The 24831-nt window shown below is 44.9% G+C and overlaps 1 protein-coding gene across 12 annotated transcripts in view; it reads right to left on the bottom strand.

The window, feature by feature from the left end:
• The window catches only part of CAMK2G (calcium/calmodulin dependent protein kinase II gamma), a 123124-nt gene that overhangs the window by 57868 nt on the left and 40425 nt on the right, over positions 1-24831 (bottom strand). For all 12 annotated transcript variants that reach the window (XM_076338474.1, XM_076338477.1, XM_076338476.1 and 9 more), the window contains exon 3: positions 11104-11163. In XM_076338474.1, coding sequence (XP_076194589.1) covers positions 11104-11163 — 60 coding nt within the window. The remainder of the gene's footprint in view (positions 1-11103; positions 11164-24831) is intronic.

Below are 24831 nucleotides of genomic sequence, written 5' to 3'. Positions count from 1 at the left end.
ACATTTAATTTTGTAAGACTGTCAAGTCTTACAGATAACTTCAGAAATAATAAATAAAAAACCATAGCACTAGTAAGCAATGCCAGACCAAATTCTGTCCAAAGGAGCAGAATCAGTCATGGACTGTTATGTAGAAATATCATCTGCAACAATACCAGCTGGTCCGTCAGCAGAAAGTGTGCATTACCACTTGGATGACATCTCCAAGAAGCACATAGATTCTGGGAGAGATAAGCAGTGGTTTCAGTACAGCATCTTGATGAAACAATGTTTTCAGCAGGACACAAAAAAAGCCTAGCTTTCTTAATATACAGTCCTGAATCTGGTACCGTAGTGGTACTCCACCGAGGGTAATGAGAGACCGCTACCTAAAACTGTCCCTCCAATTTTAAATGCACACCTGTAACTCTGCATGGTTAAAGAGCTGCAATGCATCACACATCACTACACACAGGGCACAACCTAGCTAACTGGTTTAAGCATCCTTTTCTTCTCTCAGTCTCCTCTCCAGCCTCATCCTATGTAAACTGGTCTTACCTGTACAGGAGGCATCTCCCACCAGGCTGGCCTTTTGGAAAAGTAACTAACAACAGAAAAACAGTGAGACCAAACCACCCCCCTTCCCCAAAAACTCAGGTCTTCAGCACTGCCTGATACAAGTTATGCAAATTATTTTCTGTCTTGTGTGGATGTGTGTGTCAGGTCCAAGGCCCTAATGCAATCCAGAGCATTTGCAAAGAGCCCGATACCACAGTGAATGGCTTAAGGGGACGTGCTGCGGTTACTGAACCTAACAGCAGCTGGGTACCAGGAGTTCAAGCACTTTCTAAGAACATCTGCTGTGAATATTACTTTTCTCTGCCTTCTGTCTTCAGAGTCTCACTGGAAATCTTGCCTCAAGAACAAAACTTCAAGCTGATACTTCAAAGTGTTTCAAAATCCTCATGCATGTACAGTTTTTATTTTAGAAAGAAATAATATTAATAAGCTATGATATTAACAACAGAAAATTAAGCATTTTCGTGAGAAACAGCAATACAGTAACAGTCATGCCACATGGTTTGCATTCCCTGCCTGAATAAAGTGACCTTGTACAGGCAGCCGCAGCTCTCTGATGCCTCAGTGTGATACGAAGCAACTGAGCATAAGAGGAAAATCTCCCTCATAACAAACTGTACCAGCCTAACAACCAATGCAAATTGCTGCTGAGTCATGCAAAGCAAGACTCTGTGAATGCAAAAGTTGAAGTGAATCGTGAAGAAATCAGAAAAGAGCCTTCAATTTTTATAAAAGTCCACCTGAACTAGAGGAACATAAAAAGACAGCAAAAAGCAACAGGCATCTCATTTTTAAAGGGTCACATGTAAAAGACCAATTGATATTGGGGTCACAAACATAGATTATGCCTAGCCTAGATTTGACCCACATCTTCCCTTCACTCTGCCCAGTGCACCGAATATTATTATTTTTTTACTCTCATTTCAAGTGTAACAGGCCAGGAGCATTTACACCTGCCACGTAAGACCCAGGATGAACATCCCCCTGTATCCCACGTCCACGGCAAACAGTGGAGCAGGGCTGCCCGGGCGCTCAGCCCACGTTTGGGGCAGGCAGGCTCTTGTAACACAGGGTGGTTTCTGGCAACCTGCTGCAAGTAAATCTCTGCAAGCAAAGTAGTTACTGAAGTCACAGCAAAAGGCAAGTACACAAGCGTAAGAAGAATTTCACGGGACAATTCCCAGTATATCTTCGCTTTGCAATTACTCATCTCTGCTTAGGAAAAGGTAGCACGGGCTGAAATATGCTTGCTCCTACTTACCAATGGTCTTTGCCTGTCCTTGGGGACTGTGTTCAAGCTACAGAGTAGGGTAATCTTGTCTGCTAAATCTAGGTTCGCTGGTGTTCTTAAGTGTAAAGCATTTGGATACTATGGGAATGTAAAGGACGCTATTAGCCAACCACCTCTGCACCAACACACATCGCGTGCTGTGATTATACAATATTTGGGGCTCTCAAATTAAGTTTCCTGTGTTGCAGTACCTGCAGCAGAGCCAATACCAGGCAACAGAGATTTCTGGTTGTCTCCTAGGTCATGGCAATTGCAACGCAGTAACTCTTTCACATAGCCTTAGTAGTGCAAACTCAAAAGTGCTCTGGGATCTTCTGGACTGAACAATGCTATTTAAAGGTCAGCCACTCGTTAGAAACAGCCGCAGCTTCACGTCTCAGCAGATTCCAACCAGACATCAGACATTTGCCTGTATCACGGAGAAAGGGAGGAGGTAAGAGATACCACAAGGGGCATATTTCAAGAGACAAGCGCATGCCAGAAGCAGCAGAATAAAATTGGAGGCTGAAACCTGCCGAATGCCCTCTTCCAAAGATATTCTCCAACGTGCCAGGAGATGCTGAAACTATAGATACAAATACACACGGCCCGACAGACTGCAAACTGAGCACTATCGTCCGTGGCAGCACAAGTGACAAGTGAACTGACGCAGATGGCTACCACCCACTCTCCGCTTCCCCAGCTGCTCACCAGCCCGGGCAGCCAAGATGGGAATTGTCCCACCACCTCTGAGCGTGGCTGTGTGCCAGGACACTTCTCGCGCGGCTCACATCACTCAGGATGCGGGTCCCATGAGGAGCCACCACCAACCTGTGACTGCCTGGGAGCTGGGTGCTCAGCTCCCACCCCAGCTGTTTCTCTAATTACATTAAACACACAGAATTCAGCTGCAGCTGCTCAGGCTGCTTCCAAAAGGACTCTCCTTTTAATTAAAAATTTGCTATTAAAAAGCATTAAATTGTGTAATGCAAATAATCCTCTAGAAATCATCTGTTCCAGCAGCTAATGACCAGCTTTGTTAGAGCAGTAACTAACAGCAGCAGGACAGTTAGCTAACAGGACACAGCATGCTGCTGTTAACCAGTCCCTTAGGAACGTGGAGTCTTTCCCTCCCCCTCTCTCCAAATCTGACACAGAGAGGTTACGGTATGCTGGATATATACCAGCTTGCTGTAAACTCCCCAAGCCCACAGTATTTCACCCCAATTGCAGTTTTAAAGCTTTGGAAAACGGAAGAGAAGAAGGACTTGTTAACGCTGCTCCGGTTCAGGCAGAACCAAGCTGCTGCAGGCTCTGCAAAGAAAGACGAGGAACAGTCCGAAGGGAGTATGAAAAGGCACACATGCACACAGAGGTGGGTTTTTTCCCCCCTCACCATTGTTCTCACTGTAACCATTTTAACACTCCGGCCCTAAAATATGAGGTTAAAGCAGTGCCCTTTCTGCCGTACATGGTGCCAAGTCAGGGGAAATTCCCTTATGCACAGAAATTGACAGCCTAGAAAGAAGTTGTGCGGAGAACAGTATCTTTCCTGTTAAGAAACCGGTCCTTCTGCAGAGGTAAAAAGCAAGAGTAAAAAAAGAAAACACAAAGTATTTTTTTAAAAACATTTCAGTGCCAACTAAATGTTATTTTTCGTTTGATTTTGCAACGTCTGTATTGAAAGGCTCAAGTTCAGCACCTGATACATAACATTTAGTACGTCCTACGTAAACATTACATGAGCCAAAAGAGTGCATTAGCAGGAATATTTCCTACTTTCCTGATAACAGTGCAATCACGACCATCCAGAATTGTTATTAATAATTTCCGATTATCCACATACCAGATAAGCAAAGTACTTTTGATAACCACTAGTATTATATGAGAGCTTTTTCTAAAAACCCCCAAAACAAGAACAAGCCAACTTTATTGGTATCTCAAAGAAAATACACAGAGAACGCCCACTTTATTAGAATTAATAAAATAAAGATAGAGGCCGTGACAAATTTTAGGTCTCTCATACAGGCTCTGCAAGTTTGCTACACACATTTCTGCCATCAGGGATGAATCAGCCTTTGGTGCTGCAAAGCAGTGCTCCTGCCCATGCAGGCAGGTGCTCTGCCTGACACCCCCCCCGAACTTGCTCTATTAACCTGATTTTCACAACTCCTTTCTCGCATTGCTCAGGACAGCCATGAAACCTTGCCACAGAGGCAAGCTCTGTTCAAAAGGCAGGTTGTCGCTTGCACGATTTCACCAGAGTGCAGCCATCCCTCCGTTCTGTTCGGTGCTCAGGTAGGGGGAACCCCAAAGGGGGATCCTTCCATCTCCTCAATGCTATTCTAACTGGGGGGGGGGAATAGGGACCCCTCCTCCTCCTCTGACTTTTGCAGTACCTTTGAGTTTGAGTGCACTGACTCTGGCCATCATCCCACTGTTTTTTTTTTTATTTTAAGGGACTGCTTGCATACAGATAAATCTCGCAGCTAAATAGATGAATAATGGAATCCAAATACCTCTCTAGTACAGACCACAGACATACAGAATAAATATATCTTCCTGGCAAGGAAGAAAATGCAATTGTTAGTCCATTCCCAAATTGCGGGGGATTATGGAGAAACGTTTTTCTTAAAACTACAGGAAAAGCTATAGGAAGAGGAGGCAGAAAAAGGAGAAAACAAGAAGAGGTAAATAAAAAAATAGTTAGTGAAAGAAGTAACTGGGAGAATCAGAATGAGAAATAAAAAGCTGGACTGCCTGGGGTTTTGGGGAGCCTCCTCTCAGCCAGACATGCATGGGCACTCACCTAAATCCCTAACAGTGCAGGGGCTGGAAATAATAAATGGTAACTTGCAGCTCAAAGGCTCAAACTTTCCAGCAGGCATGCACTCTAGCTGATATTCTGTTTGGGTTTTTTTTGAATGTCTGGTGGTTGGGGTTTTTTTTCTGTTGGTTTGTTTTGGGGGTTTTTTTTGGTGGGGTGGGGGAGGAAGAGGAGAGCCAAGAACACCATTGTTTGACCTCTTAGGAAGCACAGCAACTTGCTGTCCTCTCAGACAGCCCCATGACACTTCCAAGGAAAAGCTGCTCAGTAACTGAGAAAGCCGTAAAGCATAACTCTTCCTACAAGGTCTCTTCTCCCCCCGTCCCCCACCTTCCCCACACCATCCCTGCTCCGCACCAGTTTCACCCGAGAAAAGGAGCAGTCCCCCCAACAACAGAAATCGCAGGGCAGCAGCTTTAAACAGCGGGCCAGGTGCAGGAGCATCCCACTTGGAAATCACTGAGCTTCCACGGGGCAGCAAGTGTGGTCAAACCACTGGAGAATCCCCAGCATTTTAACTATTTTTTGCACATAACATCCTTTCTGTCCCAATTGCAAAGGCAGTCTGGATGTCTGCAGCCAAATGAAAACAAGGAAATCTGCTGTTTACAGCAAAACACAGCCTACATTTTTTTTCTTGTTCACTAAGGAAGCAATTCAAATCTCTCGTTAAGGAAAAGGTGATAGGAAAACATTCCAAGTGACGGCGGGGGAGAAAAGTTAGGGCCTGCTTATCAAGAGTAGTATCTCAAAATGAGGAATGAGCGAACTTAAAGTTGTGGCTGATACCGCTAAGACAACAAATCCAGTATTAGGTCTGCAGACATGATCAATGCACCCCGTTTCCCACCCAGGTTAGTTTTGAGCGTTGTGGGATTCTCCAGCTGGGCTGCACAGAGCAGCATAGCATCCTTCTTGGTTCTTGCAGCAGTTCGCACCTTGATCATAACCATCATTTAAGGGCCCACAAACTGGAGGCCTTTTTTCATACACATCCATCAAAATCACTCCCGCGAGACAGAGGTAGTAGGAGGACAGACCACTTGTCAAAGGAAATAAAACTGAACTAGGTCAAAAGAATCAAAGTCTTCTAATTCACAGGAGATTTCTATACCATTTTCTCTCCATTTTAAATAAGGACATGTCCAAAATTGTGGTTTATGCTGAGAGAAGCCAACAGATAGAAGTTAAAATAAAAAGAATTCAAATGCAAGTATATTTTGGAGAAAAAGTCAGAAGTAGGAAAAACCTGAAAAAGCAATAATTCTGATAGATGCTAAGGACAGTATTTCACTACTGCTATAAATTCCCTCCAAGAAATTAACTGTGAAGCAGTTCAGCAAAGGATATGAAGGCAGAAATCAGAAACAGAATTTGGCTCTGGCTCTTGGGCTACTACTTGGGCTACAGCCTCTCTTAAAATACATATTTTTATTATTCTAGACCTAAGCGCATGCAGTTCTTCACAGCAAAGGCTGTCATGAGCTGGGACGCAATAACTGACCAGAAGTGCTCAGTTTGAGCTATGAACAAAAGATATTCAAGAACTATTTTTGTACAGTTGGGTTAAAAATATCTAAGAAAGACTACAGATCATTTGGTGACAGATCCAAAGAGGAGGCACATATTTAGACTGGCATAACAAAGAAAATGTAGAAGAAGGGCAACACCTAACAACACGGCAGACAAAATCCATGCACAGAGCAGACTTCATGGTGCACTGAACAAGCCACAATCCTACTCTTGTAGGAGAACACAGGAATGCCAGAGAAGAGTGTTCAAAACTACAAATGAGGAACTGTATCAAATTTTGCATCATTATTGCTTTGGGAGTCCTAGGACAGGAAAGGTCATGTTCAGCACTGTGCTGAAGCTGAACTTCACACCTGCCTTGAACAAGCCTGTGGGAAGATACTGGGGTTCCCAACTCTGTCACTGCTCTAGCATTTGATGGGTAGCAGGAAGCATGGGAACATTCTCTCCACAAGAGAATCACTATGTAGTGAATTAATTACAGGACTTAAAAATCAAATACACAGACTGACTGAAATCAAGTTTACAACTAAGCAGACGACCAAAAGAGTTGTTCCAGTAAGCAAGAGTTGATATTCAACACATTTTAAGTTTAGCTCTACAACAAACAGAAGGCAATGGTGACGTTTATTTTATCTCAGCCATTGCACAAGCTTCAGTGGCACAATCAGGAAAGTGTCTGCAAATGAAGGGTCAGGGCTATGAGCGTGCTTATGGAAACATGCTGCTTTCCTGCAAAGCAAGGACCAAGGGAGAAGAGAGCCATATCCTTCTCTTCTGCGTGTTCCCAAATACATTCATGTCAAATGCCCACAAGATTTATAGATAAGTGAATCACTGGAACGATAAGTTGTTCAAGAAGAAGTGGAATTCCCCATAGAGCCGTGACTCTTGCCAACTTCCACAGGCATTTTATCTGCCTATGGACAGTGTGGTTTTAATGTTGTTGCCTTCTGCCTCTCTTTAACACTCCCACATCCTCAGTAAAAAGGGTGCATCTTTTTTGCCTTTAAAACAGGATGGAGTGAACAGATCACTGATTGATCTCCGCCCAGTTCTGCTGTATTTGGTGAGCACGGCTGGCAAATGGTTTCTCTGGACCAGAATGCAAAATACTCTAGACAGTCGTCAGGAGGAAGAAAAACAAGTTGAAAGTTAGGGAAAGAAGTCCTTCCTCTACTGAACTAAAGTCTGAGGTGACCAGCTATAATGGCACATTCAAATGGATGGTTCGCAATGAGAACACGGTACATACCATGAGTCGGAAATCAGAAAATTGCCTCAAGTCAACTTTCTTCTGTCCAGACAAAAAAAACTTACTGCAACACTAAGCTCTTAGAAGGATTACTCCACTGTGATTACCTTGGCCATAATGTGCATCTAAAGACAAGCAAAACACCCAATTACAGAGCAATAGCCTATAATTAGGGCTGCGATTTGACGAAGACATGTCAGGATAACTCAGAAAGTGGTCATTTCACAAAGAGCAACAGAAAATGGAAATATCACCATTATTTTGTACCTAGAGTAACCTTTATTTTATCGGAGTAGCAGCTTTATGGTCAGTGTGTTGCAGTCCAGAACCTCCACAGAGGAATCAACTGTCTTGCAGGAAATGGGTAACAACCACAAATTCAACAATAGGTTTGCTTTCCTGTGTAAAGGCAGGAGAGAAAACCAGCCCACCTTGCAGAGTCCTAACAATCCTCTGCCCCGGACTCACTAGAGGCTCAGGTCACTGTAGAAGAGCAGGACATGCTGCAATGCAGTTTGCCACAAAAACAGTAACAACAAAACTTAATGGGGAAATTAAAGCAAGCCCAAAATCTGCAGAATTCTTTAGGATCGGTGCGGTGTTACTAGCATAGCTCACACTGAGGCAACACACCAAGTATTCATCCAGAAGAGTTTACAACATAGAATGGCAGTAACTATGTGATTATTAACTGCTAATAACACATTTCAAGGAAAAAAAACCTAGTGCTATGTGAGAACAACATGTTTCCCTTCTGTGACAACTAACAAGTCCAAGGAATATGGAAGCAGCAACGCATGTAGCATCTGGACTTCAGCAAGGCTTCTGACAGCATCTTATGTGCTATTTCCATAAGCAATTTAGAAAAAATGTGTATTCAGAACTAGCTTACAACGGTGTACACAACTCATTGAAAAAAACATACTCAAAATTGATCACTGTCAAACTGGAACAATGTATCAAGTGATATCTTCAAGAGTTTGTCCAGAGTCCAACAGTATTCAACAGTGTTATTAATTATCTACATAATGCAATATATGGCATTGTTATTAAAGATCACGTTACTGTGGGGGGAGTTGCAACCCTGTTATACTATCAGAAGATAAATCAAAATGGTCTTGGCAAATCTGGGGGGGAACCCACAGAGCGGATTTCTTCCTATTTATTTTAATATGGACAAATGCAATGTACGCTTCGATAGGAACCCTCATCTATGCAAGATGGAAAAATTACTTGCTTGCTAGAAGTTCTGCAGAAAGCAGTCTGGAGCAATAACGTGTCAGAAAACAAATGTGCATCAACAATATATTTAAATGGCAAATTTCACAGGCTGATGTGCAAATCAAGAGTATCTTTGGTAGGACAGGTGAAGCAATTCTTCCCCCTCTAGTCAGCACTGACATGGCCTTAGTTAGAATGTCCAGTTTGGGGCATCACATTTCTAGAAAGATATGAAGCAACTGGAGAGAGTCCAGGGAAGGGAAAGAAAAAAAAAAAAAAGAGAAAAAAAAGAAAAAAAAAAGACTGGAGGTCTAGAAAACATGACATATGAGAAAAGATTGAAAGAACTGGGTTTGTTTAGTCTGAAGAAAAAGACGACTGAAAAGAGACATGATAACAGTCTTCAAATATGTAAAAGATTGTTACAAGAAAGAAAAACTACTTTCCACATATACTTTGGATAGAACTAGAAACAACGAGCTAAGATAGCAGCAAAGTATGTTTTTTCTAATGTCTAACTGACAGAAAAATTAAACATTTGAAAGATTGCCACTAGGGGCTGTGGAAGCATTAAAGGTTTTTAAGAACAAACATGCCTGGAACCAGCCAGGTATAAAAGGTTTTCACAGGACTGCTGAATGGACCACATGACTTCCCGAGGTCTTATTCAACACACTTTGATTTTGTGTTGTAGGCATAAAACTTAATTCCTTTATTGCTATTTGTGACCACCCGTTGAGTTTAGAATGACTGGTCTCTTTATCTTAAAAGAAAAACTGTTCTTTCTAGGAAGACAAGAAATGCTCTGTCGAAAATGCAAGAACCACTGACGTTCCCCCAAACTGTCTTTTCCAAACCACAATACAACAGGAGACAGGCATTGCCGCCCATTACAAATGAGGAACAAGCTGTAGAATTGCACCAGGAACGCGATATGTTTCTGTTTTCGGTGCAGTTTACTTATAAAAGTGGTTTTCCTCTTGTGTATAAGATTTACTCTGTGAGAAGCCGGGCAAGAAAAGATGCCCGTGATAAAACAGGAGAGATGATGAAAGTGAAGTTAAGGCCAAAATGAAAAAGTTACATCACCTACTAAACTAAGTGCAACAAGTCTTACGGGGCAAATGAAGCTTGATAACTAGACTAATATGAGTTTTAGTCATTCTGAATATTGCCAAGCAATAAATTCACTGGCCAATATATTCATCAATGCAAATTACTGTAGAAGGTGGCCACTGCTCCTCTCCTCATGCCATACCTCCACAACTACACTCAGATGCAACAAAGCTCTTTCTGCTGAAAAGCTGCTACTAAGGTGCTTGGCATTTTGTGAGGTCCCGAGCTTGTGGAAATTGCTTCTTCATCACATACAGAACAGGCTACAGATACTAGTCCATGGGGTATGCTGTAAGGCAGCTTTCCTCTCCCAGGTCTTCAGAGGACAGGAGCAAATGATTACAAAGCTGAAAGTCAGAACACCAGACAGATGCCCTTAAACGTTAGCTACACTGACAGATAGGGTTATGCAAAAGAAAGACGATGTAATGCATCACAGGTTTCCCAGACAGGGATATTTAACAGTGGTTCGGTTGAAGGTGGCAGTTTGGTATTTCTTAATGTTTTCTTAAATAAATTAACTCAAATTAGACCTTAGCTAGGATCCTTGAGGCTTTATTTATTTAAAGATCCCAAAAAGGGGATTATTAATGGTCCAAATTTTTTGCTCAAAGCAACTTCCAGCAATGTGAAATTTGTCTAAAAGAAAACTTAGGACAAAATTCCATGGTGCTTTGGAACTACATAAAAATCCATGCCCTCTCTCCACAGTTCAGTAAATAATACCGTTTTGGTTTGAAGTTGTGCCTTATTTTGCCTCTTCCTGTATTTCTAGACAAAACTATTCCCTTTACTCCATTACTTTTTTTTTTTTTTTTTGACCACTGCCAAAATGGGCAATTTGGTTTTGGTTTCTTGTTTTTTGAGTAAGCAGCCACTGTAACGAGAAGAGCTGACATATTAGCCCACCCTCCTTTAACTTTGGGCGTGTCACTGAATACAGCATTTAAATGGATACGTCAGAAAGAGCCAAGAAGAGGAAATAGAAGACAGGTGTGGGGAAAACAAACACAACAGGTCACTCCCATTGCAGAATGTCAGATGAGCAGGCAAGAGTCATGCATCACCCAAGGAGCAGGGACAGCTCTTCACGGGCGAGCAGACGGGAACACAGCACACTTTGGTGAACATCTGGGCCATGATGCTAAGGAATAGGACAGGGTCAAATGCAGAATTTGTCAAAGAGAGAAACTGCGGTGATTTCAACAGGCAAGTTTCACGAGTTGTGTGAACACTCAGAATACATCTGCTCTCTTACAGTGCGCTAGATGAGACACTTTACTCCTCTCTCACCCCCATCCCTCTGAGCCCAAGGATGTTTACCAATATTTGGATGCTTTAGAAGTCGGCAGATTCGAGCTTCACGTTCCAGTTTCTGGTGATCTGAAAGAGAATAAGAAACAAGGTGTTAAGCACCACAACTCTGAACTAAGCTCTTGTTCATATTCAACGGAGAAAGGAACACAGTGACCCAGCAGACATCCAGAGGGCTGGGAACTGCTGGAACACGATTGTCTCCCAAAACCTCACAGCCGTTTCAGGCGAGGGCTATGCAGCCGAGGCTGCAGGAGGACCTCCGCTCCCACTACAGAGCTAACACTAAACTGACGTTCCCTCCTTGGATTCAAAGTGAGTAGCAGCAGAGTCAAAGACCCCGCTCTTCCATCAGCCTCACAAATATGCAAAGCCACTTCCAGTGACATCCCTTCTGAGACTCGCCCCCTTCTCCAAGGCTGGAGAGGAGGACGAAAAGTCTCTGAAGAAATAGCTCACACGAAATGGGAAAAGGACCTGCTTCCACTCCAGAGAAATACTGGGGAAGAAGGGCGGAGTAGGAGGGAGAAACACAGAGCTCCTCCTAGTGCACAGCCATCACATGAAGTAGGGAACTCTGCCAGTTCCAGTGAACCGTAAAGGTAACCATACTTCAGTACCCATGGACGGACTTGCTGGTGAAATGCTGATCAAGCATTTCGAGATCTCCAGGCAAGAAGTTCTGCCCAAATGCTAAGTATGCTTATTTCAGCCCAAAGGCAACATCAGTTCGAGCACGACTGTCATCTGGATTAGAGGAAAAAACATCAAGGAGAGTAAAAAATGGTTTCTCCTCCCTAGAAATGTAACATGCGTGAGTGCAAGGAAAGGAGAGGGAGCTAGAGCAACTCTGCTCATCTCAGCCAAGAAGCAGGGAGCCTTTTAGCCACTGAGGCTCAGACAGGAGATATTTCACTACAGCAGTGATCCGAGTCCTGAACTTTCACCACAAAGCCCCCATCATCTCAAGTGAAATGCTCACATTGGACAAGCACAAATTCACTGAAAGGATCTGAGGGAGGCAAATCTTCTAGGCAGCCCTGGCAGCTGCTAAACTCTAGACTTTTGGGGTTGCAGATGCCTAGAAAGAGGCAAGAAGCAAGGACTGCCCTTCCTCCCCAGTCCAGCCATCAAAAGAACATAGCAAGGGGAAGCAGCAGTCCCTGCCTGCTCCTGACATTTCTTCTGCAGCAGATCTTCAGCACGCAGGCTTGAAAACACACCTTCTCTGCATCCCCTGTGACACACAAGTCTTCTCCTCAGGAGTAAGCAGGACCCTTGGGCTGGTTGGGCTACTCAGCAGATCACTGGTAGGAATGCAGCATCCTCCAATTTATAGGAAACCCACAAGAGACCCACTTCAACAAAGCCACACTGCACTGCTCTGCCTGAGAACAGCCTGCACAGCTCCATGGCCTCTGCATGGTCTTCCCTTCCCTTTGCAAAGGATAGAGATGTGCAGATGTGAAGTTCGGCACAGCATTGAACATGACCTTTCCTGTCCTAGGCCTCCCAAAGCAATAATGATGCAAAATTTGATAAAAATCCTCATTCATAGTTTTGAACACTCTTCTCTGGCATTCCTGTGTTCTCCTACAAGAGTAGGATCGTGACTTGTTCAGTGCACCATGAAGTCTGCTCTGTGCATGGATTTGTCCACCGTGTTGTTAGGTGTTGTCTTCCCTTTGTAAAGGAAGGCTTTGGGCAACTGTTCTCTTCCCCGTGAGCAGAAGGCTGAGATCGAACCAGATCTCAGCTCAGAACACTTTTCTCTCCCAGGCTGGGAATAGCAGCTCAGGGCACTGCAGGATTTCTGTCTTTTTTCCCACTGCTGAACTGTAGAAAATGTCCCAATTAATATTTTATAGGGCTGAGATGTGCTTACATCCTCATCTGCAACTGTTCAGGGATGGGGGAAGGTAAATTACTCCTTTCATCTCTCCTTCCTTCTCAGTCCTGGAAATTATTGTTGTTGTTGCATATACAGTTCTATGCCAGAACCACTCTCCAATAAAGTAGCAGGCAGCAAGAAAGCCTGGAGAGCTTCCATGCTCCCAAGGCCTTGGTGCAGTGCAAGCGCTTTCTCACCTGCATTGCTGGGGAGGGGTGGGGTTGCCTTGGCTTCCCTTTTAGCTGCATCTCTCACAAATGAAGTTTTGCAAAACACAGTTGCAAGGTAATAGACTGTGCTGCATACTCTGCACTCGGGCCAGATTCTCACAGCAGAACAACAGTTTAAGATAAACTATCCATAGCCCGCTTGCACGCCTGGGTCTTGCAAATTCCCCACTTACCCTCCCAGCTCTACTTGGAACCCCTACAGAAGGGGATCCTTCATCCACCCGGATCATGTTGCCCTCGTGCACAGTTACACTTGCTGAGAATCTGTTCCCAAGTACAAGGACACAGGGAAGCAGACAGTAAAAACAGCTGAGCAAAGGGGGAAGGAGAGGTAAGAGCTCACCACGTGCTACTCAGCCACTGAATCCTGACAGCCAGGACAGCTGACAGGAGCAAGGCTCAAACAAAATGACATAACCATCAAAATGCCATGGGAGATGTAAATCAAGAGCAATTGCTCCCCTGAAATCCTACACCGTCGTGCAGAGGGAGGGGAGCGGGCAGAGCAGCTAGTGATCATGGGCAGCAGCCACACCAGAACTTGTGACAAGAGGTCATCACCCCACACCCCATCCCTCCAGCACCACACAGCCTGGCCAGAGACCAGAGGAAGAGTACAGCGCTCCAGTCACAAGGTACAGGAAACTATTTCTGGTCAGGGGGAAAGCATACCACACTCTTCTGTCTCCACGGCAACAAAACAGGCAAACTCAAGCACAACTCACAGAGAGAAAGCACGCTCCCGCCCCGGGAGCACCAGCCCACGGCAGCCAGCCGCCATAACCGAGAGCAGTGAAAGGTCAGGCTGGGCGGGTTTCCTGCCGCGGGTCTTGGAGGATCACGGATCCCGTTCCTGCAGGATCACCTGTCCCGTTGCAGGCGGCACCAGAACACAGCCCAACCTGTGACTTGAAAAGAGCCCCCCCCGCCCCATCCCCAAAGAGAGCCCCTTTTTAAATCTTTCTTCATCGCCTGGTGGCCTTTGACACAGCGTAGGCATTTGACTCTCGTTCCAGGGATCAGTGGCAGAGTCGATTTGGTACTTGCAGGGAACAACCTGGTACGTAAATGCACAAGGAATAAACACGGAGCGGCAATTTTTCTACCTTTCTCTGCTCTAACAACGGTTATTCCCAGTAGGAGACTAAAAAACAAAACTCTGAGTCCAGCAGAGCAAAGGCTGGGCTTTAACACATCTCTTACACGGGGTCTCACCAAACCTTAACAATGCAATGTATGCTTAACTTAACTGTATTAGAATAATGATGAAAAGACAACATGGGTTCAGATCCCTGCCTTACCAAGAGCTTGCAAAGCAAATAATTTCTCCTCCCTCTGCCCAAAAGATCAAACTTATTTCCACAAGCCATTTGTGAAGGCGTTCATTCTTAATGCACAGTGGAAGTACACCTCGTAGCTAACAAACACAGCAACGCATCTGACCTACCTTACAGGATCCCAGGCCTGGGACATTAGGCCTATTTCCCACCTTTCACAAACTATGAAATTCAACCAGCAATTTCCATAACTTGCCTAAAACACAGTATATCCTTTAGAAAACATAAGGGTTCACATTCAAGACTTCAAGTGATAAATAAAGCCATACACCCACAGAAGTTACTCCAAATGTTATCCTTCCTGTTAAAATTTAGCACTGCCGTTTTAAGTCTGAATTCATCTACCTCCTGCTTCCAAATATTGGATTTCATTAAGCTCTTTTCCTGCTATGTTACAGAGCTGTCTAGCCCTGAACAATAGCTGATGCTTAAAACTTAAGTACAGGATATTACAAACACTCATCTAATATTCATTTACTGTTTTCCAGCCAAAAAAAGAGAATCTTGCTATTTGGACAATTCTTCTATCTACACTCTGAAGCAATGAGTATCTACACGGACGGAAAAGTGCAGTCTACATAGCTCTTTTGTAGCAAGATTTAAAATGTAAATGCTTAAGGAGATGGTGCTTAAAAACAGCAGGAGAAAACTTTCTTGTGTTTGATACACAACCTAAGGTGTGAATATCTATTTCTCTTTATTAGTCCTTCATATGATATGATTTCTGCATCTTGGTTCAGCATGTGAGGCTACATTTAACCCAAGTACCTTAACATTATTGCTCTTCAAATACTGCGCTAAGTGTTGTTCTAGTAACATTAATACTGGGTTTCTGCAGAATATACCTGACAAGAAACTGCCCATTCAGAGAACTGGGATTTCTTTGGGTTGGGTTTTGATTTGTCTAGGGATTTACTTTAATAGAAAACAAGAATGATTGTGTTAGCATCGTTTGTGAGAGCTAAGGACCTGCAAAAATGAAACTGCTTCATTTTATACAAACGTGCAGTCTATTCAACTGGGACAGCACTGCTCGTGCACAATGAATGGAGGGACAGAAGTGGCTGTGCACAATTAATAACGTCACAGCTGTAAGAATCTCTAACTGAGCAGGTTAAAACAAAAACAACCCTGCCTAAGTACAGAAGACAGCAGACCAAAAGCGTGATAGTTTGGCCTGTATGTCCCAAATGTAAACTTCAGCAGATAAACAGGGTAAGGTGATGGAAAAGAAAGGTGTACCCAACAGAAATAGCCAAAATGCAGACAGCTTTACTTCACAAAAACCTAGCAAATCTCCAGCAGGGTGGGGAATATGACTAGTTTTATACTGATGTGCATTTCTTACTTTTTTGTAAGAAAATCCTCTCATTGTCTGACCACTTCAGTCAGTTACCCCAAAGATGCGGTGGCAGAGATGGATGAATAATGTAAGACCCAACTTCTGGGCTCCATTCTTCTCCAGGGAATCACTTCCCGGTTTTCTACTCTAGCCACTACACGCACGGCCGCTTTGTAGGAGGTTTTTCCTCACCAGGTCTTTCTCCTCCAAGGGCACCCAGGGCCTGGAGGAGAACATTTTCAGACACACGGACAGGGCACAGGACATCTACAAATCCCAGTAGTCTAGAGCTGTCAAGTGAGAACATTTACATAACAACAACAACAAGATGAAGAAAAAGGTCACTGTGCCTGATCAGCCTGTTAGGAAGCTGTGCTGAGGAGAAGGGGCTGCCAGGGAAGCACAGGGAGACCTGTCTGCGTGGAGCTGAGGTACGCTTGGCAAAAGGCAGAGTCTGGAGAAAGACACCTGCAACAAACCCAAAAAGGAGATCAGTCCCAAGCAAGCGGGGCGAGGGCCAAACTTGAGCCAGGGAGCAGGAGAAGACAGTTAGGTGTCAGGTGCTGACACTGCCACCCTGCACAGGCAGCACAGCACGAAACTGTGCTTCTCCTGGCTTCGGACATAGCTACAATGCCCTGACTGACTCCCGCTCCCAAGAGATGCGGAGAGGGGTTTTGTTTCAGCTGCAGGCAGCTGCCACACAAACACACTTTCCAGCCAGAGTCTTCTTCCCACAAGCTCCTCAAAGGACCGGTGACCGGGGAGGTTGAAAGAGATGTGCCCTTTGCGCCCCATCCCTTCCACCTGCACAAGGAACACTGACATTTATTGGTCTAGGAACAAACGTCAGCAGATCCACACCTATTTCAGGTAGTTCCTTCTCCTGGCAAGCAGAAGTAGAAGACAGCATTAAAAACTAATTGAAAGAGTGGACAAAACAGTTATTGAAATAATAAACCAAGATTTATCAGTGAAAGTGATTAATTTTACACCTTCCAGAAAACAAGGTGGAAAAAGTTAATTCTACCATACTTTCTTCAACAAGCATTAGAAACACAGCACCGTTTCGAACCAGTTCCACGTGCAAAGGAGCACACTCACTACAGCGTTTACTGGCTTGCTTTACCAAATTGCAGCTATACTGAGATCCTGTGGCTAAAGCTCGCTCTTTATTTAGTACACCTGCCTTAAGAAAAAAAAAAAGGGGGGGGGGACATGACACACAACTTTTAGCATCCTAAAAGTTTAGCCACCCCAATGGGAAGGCAGATTCTTTCCTAAATGCAGTAAAAAGAAGCAGCAACAAAACTAATGCTTAGGTGTGAATCATCTCTGTTTGATGAGAAACTGTGTCACGAAGAAAAAAACCTTGCTCCTCCCCTTACCAATACGTAATCTTCCTGCTCTCAACTGGAATATACACTCCAGCTGCTCGATACAACAGTCCACCTGTCTTCATCCTGCACTAGGACCATGCTCTATCGCTGCTGTTAAAGGAGGCTTGAAGCTCTCATTCCTGTGGGAACACATTCTAGATTACATTTCTGAGAATGGGAAGAGTCCGGAAGAGGAATCAAACCCAAAGCAATAAATTCAGTTTGATTGCTGTCATCATGCCAATTCCGGGAGATAGTCAATTGGTGCCAGCTGCTAAGATACCATTTTAGTTGCTTCAAGACAGAAATCGAATGTGCATCAAATACATTTTGTAGCGTGAGACTAGTCTGAGCCTTCAGGTTCCTTCATGCTTTTCTTTGCTTGTTTAAATTTACACTTCCTCTCTGAGACATTCCCAGCAAAAGAGAGCTAGCTCCCTCATCCCACGCTTCAAGCCACAGACTTTCCCCCATATTCTCTTATTCTTCCAAGAAGACTGTGCTACAGAACAGCTGAGATCTCTCAGCATTTGCAATAGGGTGGCACAGGACAGTATGCCATGCCACACCAACACTTTAAACACGAATACCAGCAGGTCTCAGATCACCACCATTTCCCCTTCTGCAGAAGTTAGTAAAGCAAACAAAAAAATCATCCTAGGCCTTAAGAATGACCAGAAGCCCCCGTAGATTCAGTATATCCTTTCTGACAAGAGCTAACAGCAGGTGCCTAAAGAAAATTATAAAGAAAATAAGCATATAACAACGCTTCCCAAACACTCTCCTTCCCTCCCTCCAGCTATTTGCAGGTCAGGACTCTGACGTTTCCATTTCAGTGTTTCTACATTGTCATTTCAAAGACCAGCCAAAATTAATAAATCTGTAACAAAGTCTGTTTTCCAGCCTCCCCGTGCAGAACGACCCCAGTGGCACAACGTCCCAAGCGCGAGGGCAGAGGGCACCCATCCCCTACCACCACCGCCAGCATCTCTGCTGCAGCAACTGTGCAAGGGTCATGAAGTCACCAAGGGGAAGGCACTGCTGAAGCGAGCAAGTGAAGATGAAACAGCAAAGCTCCACTTTTCTCCCCCAGTGAAAGCTAGAGAAATGAGACGGTGGTGAAATCCTCATCACTTGCCTTCAGCTACTGACAAAGGAGGAGGTTCAAGTGCCAATAGGACACAACAAACAGATACAAGACTTCTTTCAAGAAATGCCAGCAGATGTACTTTCTGACAAAGCCTTTCCTCTAGCAAAACCACTAATATTATTACCTTGTAACAGCCTTTTCCCATGCTCTCCCAACCTCCCAGAAACAAACAACTCCATGTGTAAAAGTGGAATACCACCCCTAAAAGTACATACACACACATGGATCTTAAAGACAGCCAGAAAGCTCGCACAGTTGGTAACAAGCTGTGTTTCAACACACTAGTATCTGTGAACCCCTTGGTATTACTGTACTGGAAAAGCAAAACAAACAAAAGGAACGAACTACATGAACTTAGGACAGAGTTTCCACTTTTTTGTTCAAGTTAGACTATCAACACCACAGGGTAGAAGTCAAGATGGTTTAAGTAATTATATTTGTATCTCCAGTGAGCACCCTGAAGAGTGGGCCAGGGAAATTTAATCTCTTTTCCAGTATTTCACTACCTTGTACTTACCTTGCAAAGATCATCTAACTGAAGGCAGATATGAACATGTGTACAACAGTGGCAAAAGAAAAGAAGGTATTAAAAATACCGAAAAGAGATGGATCTTTTAAAAAATGTCATAGTGTGCCACCTTTGCCATTGCAGTTTCTACACTTGGTGTCATTCAAAGCTGCCTTTTCTTTTCACATGCATATTTTTCAGTTTATCAAACAACTTGTCCAATATTTTTCTTTTCATTATCCAGCAGGTGGACCTGGTAAGGGAAGGAGAATTCCTGTCCTCTTGCTTTCAGCAGGAATGCATACCCTGAGTATTACCTATTGTACACATTATAAAGCAAAAGAAAAGCAACCTGATGTGCACAGTAAGAGGAAGCGGGGAGCTTGGGCTCTCGCAGACACCAGCAACTTTCCAGGAACTTCGAGTCAAATTACTGAATCACCGCAGGCTCACAGCTATAGGTGAGAGTCACCTCGGTCACAATTAACGATGTGAACACGCGGAGGTTAAGTGTGTTCAAGCCTGACATGCCATTCCTTGCCTACAAAGGCACAGATAAAGCCAGATTGGGTGTTTTCTCTCTCTCAGAGAGAACTCCCACCATTCAGCTGAGGTTCCTGCCTACAGCAGATCCCACGGTTTGACCAAAGCCAGCACTGCAAAGCAACATGAAATCTGAATGCATGTGCGTGCACCACTATATAGAAAGGGAAGGAGCAAGCACCCCAGCCATCCACTGTAGGCATAGTCCTTGGCTTCACATTTGAGATCAACTCAGAATCTGGGCAAGAGACCTCCTTCTGAGTTTGCTACAGCACTCAGAGCAGGATTTTGCAAACCCCTTGACGAGACATCCCTCCACAGCATTCACTGCCCCCTCCCCACCCGACCCATCCTTCCCCAAAAGCCACAGGCCCCCAGAGCCCCTACTCTTCAGGCTGTTTCGAAAGCTGTTCCCAATCTTATCCAGCCAAAAGCAATGGGCCAAGTAGAGCCCAGTGGATTCAGCCTGAAGCCTCAGTGTCAGTGCAGCCACTGAAAAATGAGCCAGCACCATGACTGCCTTAGGAGGGTGGAGGGTATCTGTCTACAGAACAACTAACACAGGCCAAAGCACCATTCAGGCCCCAGTCAAAGTCTTCAATAAGCTCTGACATGACACACATGCCATCCCTCATGTACAAGCCCTGCTTCTGGTCCACCTTCTCTCAGGGCATACCAGTTCCTCTTGCTGGCAAGATAAATGTCTCCTCATCTCCCCGGTCATCCTTCCCGTGTTGCCAGTGGGATATACAAGGTCTGTGACAACTCTGCTTTATTCTGTGTTTGGTTTTCCCCATGAACTAGTTACTTTAGTTACTAAAAACCAGCGAAGAGTTTCCAAGAGCCTCTGATCTGAATTTCATTCCCCCTCTTTTTTTCTGCTAGCCGTCAGCTTATTTCGTGCCACCGTGATGGAGGCAAGTCATAGAGAAAACATCCCTTCCAGGTTTGGTGGTGAACAGGCGGGAAGGAAACATTTCACCACTGAGGTTACCTTCCAAACTGTGTGCTAGGTTAACACCCCTGGCACAGAAGTCAGTACCTGCAGTCTGCTGCAATAATCAAGAATTCTACCAATTGACCATTACAACCACCCACCAATTCACCAACTCCACCTGCTCCATTGGCTACTGCGAAGAGTGCCATTTCTTGCTTCTACAAGACTTCTTCCTTGCTCAGGGTGGGATGAAACACAAGGAAAGCTGGCACTGCAGTGGGAGGTACTGGGAACCATTCCTGCAGCAGCGCATTGTAGCTCCCCTCTGAAGCGATACATCCTCCAGTTGACAACAACAAAAATGCAGCCACCTTCCTCCTGACCTGAAGCAATGGAGATCACAACCACAAACACTGACAGGCAGATATAAGCACAGCAGAGGGAAGGAATTCTTTTATCTCGTTTTATCTGCTGTGGCCAGGAGGCGTTAACTGCACCCGCCACAGATCTGACACAGGAAGAAATGTGGTGTAATTGTACTCCCCCTACGAATGGTGCAACTGCCGTGCTGTCCAGCCTGGCGGGGCATTTGCTTGAAGGCCTCCACCAGGTTTGTGACGAGCGTAACGGCGCATTTTAGCTCTCCTTGGGCATATTGGGTTAGTATAATTTCAAAAGCTTAAGAGAGCCTGCATCCCAGAGAAAGGAAGAACTGTGGGATACAAACACAACTAGCAAAAGGAATGAAGTTTTCAAACCAGAAGATGCTGAGCTCCACAGCTTTGAATGGTCAAACAACTTCCCCTTTCTTGCACCAAAACAGAGCAAAAATTAGTACAACCCTCTGTCACAGTCACTTCAGACCTCGTATCCTGCAAGTTCAGAGTACTTGTCTAGACTAACTCTCAAAACACAGCCCCCCATACCACCTGCACCCCACCCCTGCACCAGAACCCCCCCCTTCCTTTCCCCTGCCCCACATGCAGCACCCCCCACCTCCTTCCCCCGGTAGGGCTGCGGTTGAGCACGTTCCACTCCATTTTGCCTCCTGCAGCTCGCACTTTCCTCTGCAGCCCCACATCCTGCAGCACACGTTCCCCCAAGCCCATGTCCTGCAGCACCACGTCCCCCCAGCTTCCTGCAACTCAGCGGCGAGACATACCCCTTCCCTTCCCCGGCAGCCCCCGGCTCCACACAGAGCAGCCCCAGCCCAGCCCTCCCATCCCTGGTTTCCCATCTGCAATGGCACCATTTTTTTTTTTTAAACTGCATTTTACAAGTAAATCACGTGCTCAGCTGCTAGTTTGGGTGCAGAGCCAAGAAACACTCCAGTGCATGGGGGAGGGGAGCTGATGTGTTTTTTGTTTCGTGTGACCAGCTTACCAGCAACCCTACCGAGACCAAGAGCAGAATCTCCCCCCACACCCCTCCTTCACCACCAATCCCTTCCCCCCGACGCTCTCACAGCAGAGATGTGGAGCAAATGCACAACAGGAGAGTCTAGCACCTCATGTGCCTACAGCCAACCGTGAAGTCAGAGAAGAGGTGAGACACCAGCCTTGAACCCCAGCTGATCTTCTGAAGGCTTACGTGCAAGGAGATGATCTTTCCTATAAAAGTGATGGGTCGTGGAAAACTGGTGGCGGGAAAAATTAAAAACCGCACAGTATTAAAAGTAGGGCAGAGGGGAGGAGCATGCTCTGCTGCTCCACAGGTGTTGGGGTGGTTCCCTCCTACCCCGCTGGAAGCATGAGAGCCCCAAGAAATGCTACAGTGCAAATGACGTCTGATGTCCTGACACGGCAACTCAAGAGTCCATCTGCATCTCTGAGCACGAGATCTGGGGCAGTGTTACAGACAGCACGCTGTCGTCTCCCACGCACAGAAAGGTAGAAGTTGTGGGTTAGGGGATTAGGAGGCAGGAGGCTGCAGTTACAACGCTAACTTCCACACACACGTAACTACATTTTTTTGGTTAGAAAGCTGGGGGGGGAGTGTTTCAGATCTAAGAGGCTGGCTGTAGAATGTGTGTTTAAATAAACAGCATCCCAACATGACTTCCCAGAGATTAAGACGGCACAAGTGATTTTTTAAATAAACATACTGTCTCAATTTTAGAGGGGTTCCACACACTTTCTGCAATGAGATGGGCAGGACAATACGCACGGCGATGTCTCTTAGCTCACGCAGAGCTGTGCAATAATGTTTTTCTTAGGTGCCCTTTGCAGAGCTCTCTTTAATTGGGAAAATAGAAATTCTGGCAAATTTCTAGAAGACAGATACTTAAATAAATGATGTTAGAAAACAAACAAAAAATCCCCATAGAAGAACAACTATTTCCATAGCATCTTTTGTCAGAGAATCTCTAGGTGTGTAACAAACATTTACTATGCAGCCTGAAAACCCTGAAGCACAAGGGTTTTTTTTCCCCCTGATCTTTAAAGAGAGAGAGGAGAAAAGCAGAGGTACTGAAACCAGAGACCATGTCAGTGACAAATCTGTGAACAAACTCAGATCTTTGGAATTTGAGCCTCTCACTACCACATCTTTCATCCTTCTGCAGAAAGGGAAATGAAGACAGAAACAATGCAGTTCAAATCTAATGGATTTTGAGTAGTCTCTCCAAGCAAAAACTGATAGGGGCAGCATTAGCACTGCTGCGATACCTCATCATATCTCACTCTGGGAAGCATGGAATCCTACCTCAGTGCCACACTAGGACCTAATGGATTTTTATTATAAGGTCCAATGTTCGAAAGTGAAAAAAAAAATTAAGAATTTTAAAAAACAACATTTAGCCTGTTTGGGTGGAACTGCCCGACAAAGCCTACGTTGTGCTTGACAAGAGCGCAGCCTGAAAACAGCCTCCTTCATGTGGAAGCTCCAGATCTGGCCTGTCTGGCAAGCACAACAGCTTGAGAGTAGTCGCCCTGCCCCATCACCATGCCCACTTTCAGATTTCCAGGGAAAGAGGCACTTGACTTGCATCTTTTCCAAAAAAGCAGCTGTTATGCTACAGTTTTGATTTATTCTCTGGCTAAGTTTATTTCTTGTTTTGATGAATGTTTAATGCTCCTGGCTAGATCAGTTTTGATCCTGTTTGCCTGGGGGCATTTAATGCTGCTACATTACCGTACATTACGTAATTTTAAGGCCATCTACAGCTTCCCCCCTCCCCACAAGTCTTTTGCTATTGTTTGGATCTAAATTATGTTGTGCATTTTGGCACTGAATTCCACAGCACCGTATCAAGATGACAGACACTTACCAAATTCAAGAGATGGCCAGATTCGCTGATTAACAGACAACATACCCAGAACAGCAATCCTCACTGATTAAGTCCACCCCATATACTGATCGACAAACAAAGACTGAGGATGAGGGGTTGAAACCATAGCTCTCATTATCTCAAAGCATCCAAATCTGTAAATTGCTGCCTATCCCAAGCGAAAAATGAGAGGGGAAAGGGAGGTGTGTCAGAAGGAGAAAGAAAATGCAGTGAAACAGTTACTAAAGCACTAACACTGATATCTACAAAGCAACTTTCTCTGTTGAGACAGGGTTTTAATGGGGTGGCAGTTAAGAAGTCGAGCCAACATATCTTAAGACTAAACCCTCCTTTTTCTACGTAACACACAAATGGGGAATAGTGGCAGAGAAAGCTTCTCCCACGCTAGCCACCAGACAGCCTCAGCTCTGACCCAAAAGGAGCAATTCCACCCTACAAACGTTACTTTGACCCACACAAGTTGAATTTCAAACCAGAAAAAGACAGCGGAGCGTGGTCTCCTACAGCCAGCGCCTGAGAAGCCTCCACAGTCCCATACGAGCTCCGTGGAGCACAAACGTAGGATCCAGACTGCAGCACCCCCTGTTAAAAGAGGCTCCCCAACAGCCACCGCTCTGAGCAGACAGCATGGTAAAAAAAAGTCTCCTTATGCTTCCTTTTTTGCCATCTCTACCTGGACAGCTGGTCCAGCCAGATGAGACTGCTGATTCTATCACCAAAACTGCTATCTTCATTTCAAGGTGAATGCTAGCAAAAGCGATCCCTACCCCTTCCGCAGACTCTCTCCTCTTCTTCAATTCTTCCGTCAAGCAGTGTATCCAAACACTGCAGTCCTTCAGCACGGCAAGCAGAGGCCAACTACAAACATCTGAATACAGTATATTGTGAAGATATTGCTGCAGCCCCAGCATAGAAATACATAGCTCACAGGAAAGCTGAGGAACATGGGAAAACAGAAGTCGAGCCCTTTACCTAAAAAAAAATAATAATAGTAATAAAAAAAAAAATCATCTGTGCTGTAGGACTGGTCTCTGCAGCAAAAAGAGGTTCCCAGGTCCCGTGACCCAGCGGGGGAGGGCGGCAGTGGCAGGGCAGGCAGCACGGTTCAGGGCTCAGGGACAGTGAGTCTCC

Source organism: Aptenodytes patagonicus, chromosome 5 (genome assembly GCF_965638725.1).
Source record: "Aptenodytes patagonicus chromosome 5, bAptPat1.pri.cur, whole genome shotgun sequence".
Classification (NCBI taxonomy): domain Eukaryota; kingdom Metazoa; phylum Chordata; class Aves; order Sphenisciformes; family Spheniscidae; genus Aptenodytes; species Aptenodytes patagonicus.
Note: the sequence above shows the minus strand (reverse complement) of the source record. Positions and strands in the feature narration are given on the sequence as shown.